At 42.5% G+C, this 6,521-nt stretch overlaps 1 protein-coding gene across 3 annotated transcripts in view; it reads left to right on the forward strand.

Moving 5' to 3' along the window:
- CMTR2 (cap methyltransferase 2) overlaps positions 1 to 6,092 on the forward strand; it is a 6,307-nt gene extending 215 nt beyond the window's left edge. The window contains exons 1-2 of one of the 3 annotated variants that reach the window (XM_010584031.1): positions 177 to 266; positions 1,842 to 6,092. In XM_010584031.1, coding sequence (XP_010582333.1) covers positions 1,861 to 4,155 — 2,295 coding nt within the window. In that variant the 5' untranslated portion in view covers positions 177 to 266; positions 1,842 to 1,860 and the 3' untranslated portion in view covers positions 4,156 to 6,092. Of the gene's footprint in view, positions 1 to 176; positions 267 to 522; positions 553 to 1,841 lie in introns of those variants that run through there. The other 2 variants (XM_010584024.1, XM_010584017.1) reach the window with 2 other exon arrangements.
- Positions 6,093 to 6,521: the final 429 nt, after the last annotated feature.

Genomic DNA, 6,521 nt, shown 5'->3' on the forward strand with positions numbered 1-6,521 from the left:
GCGGGGCGTGCTGTAGCGCGGCGGCGGGCGGGAAGGGGAGAGCGGGTTTCCCGTGGGGGGGGCGCGGCCCTGTGAGCCCCCAGCGTGTGCCGGGGCTGGCTGCTAGGCCAAGGAGAGGGGTCTGATGTGCGGGGCGGCGGCCTTCCCCCGGCGCTGGGATGGGTGAGGAGCTGCAGGATGGGGAGGAGCCTAGAGCCCTTAAGCGGGTTTGTATCGAGTCCAGGCCAGTGGGGACTGGAAATAATTATAAAAAAAGAAAAAAGCAGGTGATTGGCTGTTCCCTTGTCGTGCTTTGGATGATAGCTTGTTTAGGGGTTTGCTGGTGTGAGCTGTAATTAAAAGGCCATGCTCATAGTTTGTATTTAAAAATGAAGTAAAACTGGTTTAGGGCACAGTGGTTTCCTGGGTTTCCCTCCGTTTTCCTCTTCTTCCCAGTGCGTGTGGTGAGAAGGAACTAGATTAAAGCCAAAATACATCTGCATAAAGGAAAATGAAAGTAAATATGCTTATTGAAGGGCAGTCAAACTGGGGAAGTGAGGTGAAACTTCACTGGTATGTATATAACTATGTGCTTCTCAGAGGGCTGATGGTTATGTGAGGAGACGGCCATGGTTGTGGGGCTGTGGCCTGACATGTTATGTGGGCTCAACAGGAGGAGTAAAGTGTTTAGGTTGGCCATTCTTTGTCCTGTTTGCTTCCAAAGTTTCTCCACTCTTTCAATTTTAGCCTAGTATTTTTTTCCACACTGAACTGTTTTATAACACTTAAGATCACTGTATTTTGCTTCTGAGGGAATAGGATGATTTGGGGGATGATTAAAATGATATGCTGAGGGATTTCCTGTCTCTTGTAGTAATTTTGATTAAATTATTTTGCTTAAATGAACATCTTAGTATTGAATAGATTGCTGGCTGGCTGATTTCTGGTTAGTGAACCTAACTTCTGCCTTGTGTGCTTTGTGCTGTGCACTGGAGCAGATTATAGCAGACTCGTTAGCTTTGCGCAGAGTATGCTTGTGTTAGTCCACCTTTATCCACTCAAAGCACAACGCTTTGTACTACTTTCTTCTTTAACATCAAGCACCGGTTAGCATTGACCACGGATGCAACAGTCTTTTCTCACTTTGCATTTATCGCTATTTTTCCAGTAGAGGAAGCTAGGCGTAAGGACTTGCAGGGGCCTGGCGGAGAGTTGTGATGCTGAGCACAGAAAAGGGATTTTGCTTGCAGGCGGGTGGGAAACGTCTCACCAGGGTCTCTTTAGCTAAGGGGCTGTTATCGAGGGGGTTCTCCCAGCATCACACTGGGTTTGGTGGAAGAGGTGTGAGTGTTAGCTTTTGGGAAATAGGAGGAGCAGCTGTGCTCCCTCTCAAAGCTGCTGTTGCTTGTGGCTCCCTGCTCTCTGTACTTTGAGCTCTTGGATAAATACTACTATAATCGGATTAAAAGATTTCTGGGCCACTTATTTAATTTGTGTAGTATGTGGTATGGTCTCTTTTGTGACTGAGAGATACTTGTAAGTAAGTGTTTAGACCTATATAGTGAGCAGAGTATTTGGAGGTCAGCAAAGAGCCAAAGCAGCAGCCAAGTCTTCTTCACTTTCTATGTAAATAGCGTGAAGGGTGATTGGACCTGTGAACCTCCTGATTTCCAAATAGCCTTATTCAGGATAGTCCTCATTTATTTTCCTCATTGGTGCATGATTCCGTGAAGCATTTCTCTCATTCTGGAATACAGAGGTTAAACAGGAGAATTTTTTTTTAAAAAAGCTTTGTCTATTTTTATATACATATATATGTATGACTGGAGTGACAGTGTTTCTTCTCCTGTGCTATTCTCCAGGTTGTGAATCAATCCAAGAATGAACAAATGTAAGAAGCCTTGTGTTGACCAGACTGCAAACCTTGAAAAGTTCAGTCCTGAAATTCTTTCTGAAATTGAGAAGCTCTTTGCGAAGAAGTTTACTTACACTAAGCCAGTGAATAATGAATGGCGGCTGCCAGATCCCAGTGATGCTTTTACGTGCAATCATAAGGAATTCAACTCACTCCTGGCTCTGAAGAACTCTTTGAATGAAGTGAAGAATCAACTGAGTGATAAGAATCTGGATAAATGGCACCAGCACACCTCGTTTACCAATAAAGCGGGGAAAATAATTCCTCATGTGAAGAAATCTGTGAATGCTGAGCTGTGTACCCAGGCGTGGTGCAAGTTTCATGAGATCCTGTGCAGTTTTCCTCTTCTTCCTGAAGAAGCTCTTCAGGGTGGAGAACTGAATTCTGTCCATCTCTGTGAAGCACCTGGAGCTTTTATAGCCAGTCTCAATCACTACTTGAAATCCCACCATGTCCCTTGTGACTGGAATTGGGTAGCTAATACTCTAAACCCCTATCATGAAGCAAACGACAACCTGATGATGATCATGGATGACCGTCTTATAGCAAATACGTTGCCGTGGTGGCACTTTGGCCCAGATAACACTGGTGATGTGATGACATTGAAACATCTAACAGGACTTCAGAACTTTGTAAGTAATATGGCCACAGTTCACTTGGTAACTGCTGATGGCAGCTTTGATTGCCAGGGAAATCCAGGTGAACAGGAGGCTCTTGTCTCACCCCTTCATTACTGTGAAACGGTCACTGCTTTAATGATCCTAGGCACTGGGGGATCCTTTGTTTTGAAGATGTTCACGCTGTTTGAACACAGTTCTACCAACCTGCTCTTTCTGCTAAACTGCTCTTTTGAGGAGGTCCATGTCTTTAAGCCAGCCACTAGCAAAGCTGGAAACTCGGAGGCCTATGTGATTTGTCTTCGTTATATGGGCAGAGAAAGCATTCATCTGCTGCTTTCTAAGATGATAGAGAACTTTGGAACAGAAATGGTCAACAAAGCACTTTTTCCACAGCATATGCTGCCAGAATCTTTTCTTAAAATACATGAAGAGTGTTGCATGTTCTTCCACAAGTGCCAGGTAGAGACCATCTCTGAGAATATCCATCTCTTTGAGCGCATGGAAAAAGCAGAGCAGATGAAACTGAACAAGTTAAGAGATTGTGCAGTAGAGTTCTTCATGCAGAGACTTCGTATGAAACCCATTGCCAGAAATAACTGGCTTGTCAAGAAATCTCAAACTGGTTGCAGCATGAATGCAAAATGGTTTGGGCAAAGAAACAAATATTTTAGTACGTACAATGAAAGGAAGATGCTGGAAACCCTGACATGGAATGATAAAGTGGCAAAGGGCCATTTTGATCACTGGGCTGAAGAACATAGTTTAAATAATGCTGGTAAAATGTGCATCTTGGAAGGATCGTCTTCTAACCTCGAGTGTAGTTCGTGGTACATTTTGGAAGGAAAAAGACTACCAGTGGTAAAATGTTCTCCATTTTGTGATGGTCAAGTCTTCGAAAATCTTAATGAAGCTATGAATGAATTGGTAGGGGGGAGGCTGAAAAGCAGACAAATGCTGCAGATTTGTCACTCCTGTGAAGTTCTTCCTGGGGAACTGATACTGGCAGAAGTGTCTGATCTTTCCCGGAGTCATCAGGAAGTCCTAAATGAAAGATGCAGTGACAAATTCAAGTGCCTTGTGGTGGACTTTCCATCCCTCTGTGATACTGAAAACCAACCCAGTATGGAAATAAAGCTCCTGGACTCGGCCACACTGCTGACTTTTAGCTTCTCTTTGCTTTATGATGGAGAACCAAAGTACCAGCAACAGCTTTTGGAGTGTGTTCTGCATTCATTGAATCAGCTTACAATGGGAGATGCATTGATTTTGCCTATTCTTTCTTGTTTTACACGCTTCACAGCTGGCCTGGTCTTTATACTGCATTGCTGTTTCAGATATATCACGTTTGCTTGTCCGACCTCCCATGAACCACTAAGGACTAGTGCTGCTTTGCTGTGCGTTGGTTACCGAGGCCTCCCAAATCCAGTTGTTGAATATCTGCAGCATCTGAAGAAACTAATGAGCTCTTTATTAGATATGGACTCTCCCCAGCAAGTTTTGCAGTTTGTGCCTATGGAGGATCTCCTCCAGGGCAAACTGTTGGAGTTCTTATGGGATTTGAACACAGCCATTGCAAAGAGACAACTCCACTTGATTGTGCAAGCTAAGCAGCAGCAAATGACTAGTAATATTTCACTTTAGAATAACTCTAGAGTTGAGTGAGTTGCTGTTGCTAGACCTTGTTTCACAGGCAGGTAGAAGGTGTTAAAAACATTGTTAATGTGAAGGTAACTTTAACTGTAAAACCTTGGTGTGACATTGTTAGTGTTGGGAGGATGTTTTGAGGTATCAATCCCACTTGCACCATATCATCCTGTTGTACGGAAACCTGAGGCTTAATCTCAGGGCTGGGGGACTTGGGAGGGACAGTGATTGCAGTGGAGAAACTTTCTCCTCTGTCACAGCTCTCCCTGAGTCAATTTGTGTGCCACCTAGGTCAGAACTGTGCCTTCATGATGAGAGGTGGTATGGTGATTTATATGTCTTGCATCAGGCCAGACAATGGGGGATGCTGTTGTGTGACATTAGCCCTCTTCTGTGGACCAACATGTGGGAGCTTTGATGCACCTGCATACTTTTCCAGGGTCTGTAGAAGCTGAAATGTGAGATTCGGGCCAGAACGTTCAGCAGCGTGCAAGCCTGATGAAAGACTTGAGGGATGAGTGTGTTGTGAGCAGGCAGCTGTCTCACAAAGGCTGGGTTGAAAATGACTGCCTGCAAGCAGTAGCAGAGGTGTCCAGGCAAAGATGCTCTTGGGTTTTAATTTTGTTTATGCAAAGAGCAGCAGGCTGTATGGTTTTTGACAGGTTATTGTATGGCTTTGTCTCCCCATCAATGAATGGGCTGTTATAATGTTATTTTTAAGTGGCTTTTGGGTCTTCCTTAGAATAATTTGAGACTCCTGAAAGTGAAGACTTGCTTCTGTCTATGGCAGCAGCTATTAATGAGGAACTCCTAATGTTTTTCAGGCTAAAAACATGATCGTGCACAGATTTGTGTATCAAGGAATGCTTTGGGTACCACTGGAGAAGCATTAAGCTGAAGAAATACTTTATTTGGAAAAGTATGATTAAGATTTCAGTTGGTTCCCCTTAAGGATAAAAATGATGAAATTGGTAACTGACTGTTCCTTTAAGGGAGTCAAATTTTATTTTCCATATTGCTCCTTTGAGAGCTAAATTTTGAGGCCTAAATTGTGTATATTAACATTTAGTTTTAAGTTTGTAGTATATGTGGAAAAAACCTGCTCAGAGGGAGAAATGATGTTTAAAGGAAAAATGGCTTTGCTGTTGATATGTGCAAGATCTTGCAGAAAAAGGTCAAAAGAGTGAGTTAGTAAGAAGGAAAATGTAGTCTCCTGATGAATTACCAGTCACCTTCTGGAAGCATTTCTAATTGTATGGTGTTGGAGCTTGAAGGATAATTGATTACTGGTAAGGGATTAAAAGCACTGCTGAAAAACTGTTTTGTCTGGAGGTGCTGCACATTTAATAGGCTTTCTTGCCATGTTGATTGGGGCAGAGTTTAGTGCATTTAACAGTTCATTTTTTATTTAATAACATGATAGGTGAATGAGTTGGTGGCTCAGGTCTAATTCATAACATTTTTTAAAAATCTTGCTTTTTACAGTTGCACATAAATAGAAGCTGCCTAACAAAAGCTTCTGGGATTGGTCATTGTCCATTTTAATTTATTTAAATAGAACTTGCTCTTTTTGCTGTGAGCTGAGTCATGTTCCTCTCAAACCAGGAAGGAAGGGAACAGAGGCTACAGACTGGGAGATAACATGCAGTAAGAGCTTCTCCTGTAAATCATTTTTTGAACCTGTAAGCTCAAGTGCAAGCAATGCCACAGATGACTTTCACCAAAGAAAAAAACCAAATGCTGAAAAACAAAATAAGGAAGGGGGGAAGAAATGCTGTAGAAGAATGGATGATGAGACAGTATCAAAGATCACCTGTAAAAGCCATCTTTATGTGAAACAAAAAGCAGAATAAAGGTATTTTCCACGAAAGACACCCCTGTATCTCTGCCACTGTTTCAGAGGTGATTAATGCTTCTGAAACTCCCACTGTGCTGAAGCAGGGGTAAATGAGATATTTCAAGTGCATGGGTGTGCTTACACTGTGATATTCTGCCATGGAGGCATGAGTAGCCAGAAGCATCTCGTCTAGTAGGTACTTAAATAACTTGGTTTTTTTTCTTACTAACATTAGTCTAATATTTTTAAATTATTGTTTTACAGTTAAAGTAAAATCCTGAGGTTACTGACAGACCATGAGGGAAAATGCATTTATTTTTTCAAGCTTTCCTTGGTCTGTTCCGTACATCTGACAAACTATGCAGACTTCCTTGAGATTCCTCCCATCCCACCATTCCCCATATTGTCAGACATATCTGTCTTTTTTCATAAATTTTTAGGAGAAAAGCTTTGGGGAAGTTAGGACTCTGTACTTCAAGATACAGTAGACTGAGCTGGTGGGGAAGCATAATCCATCTGTTTGGAA

Source organism: Haliaeetus leucocephalus, unplaced genomic scaffold (assembly GCF_000737465.1).
Source record: "Haliaeetus leucocephalus isolate CR32 unplaced genomic scaffold, Haliaeetus_leucocephalus-4.0 Scaffold92, whole genome shotgun sequence".
In the NCBI taxonomy this organism is placed as follows: domain Eukaryota; kingdom Metazoa; phylum Chordata; class Aves; order Accipitriformes; family Accipitridae; genus Haliaeetus; species Haliaeetus leucocephalus.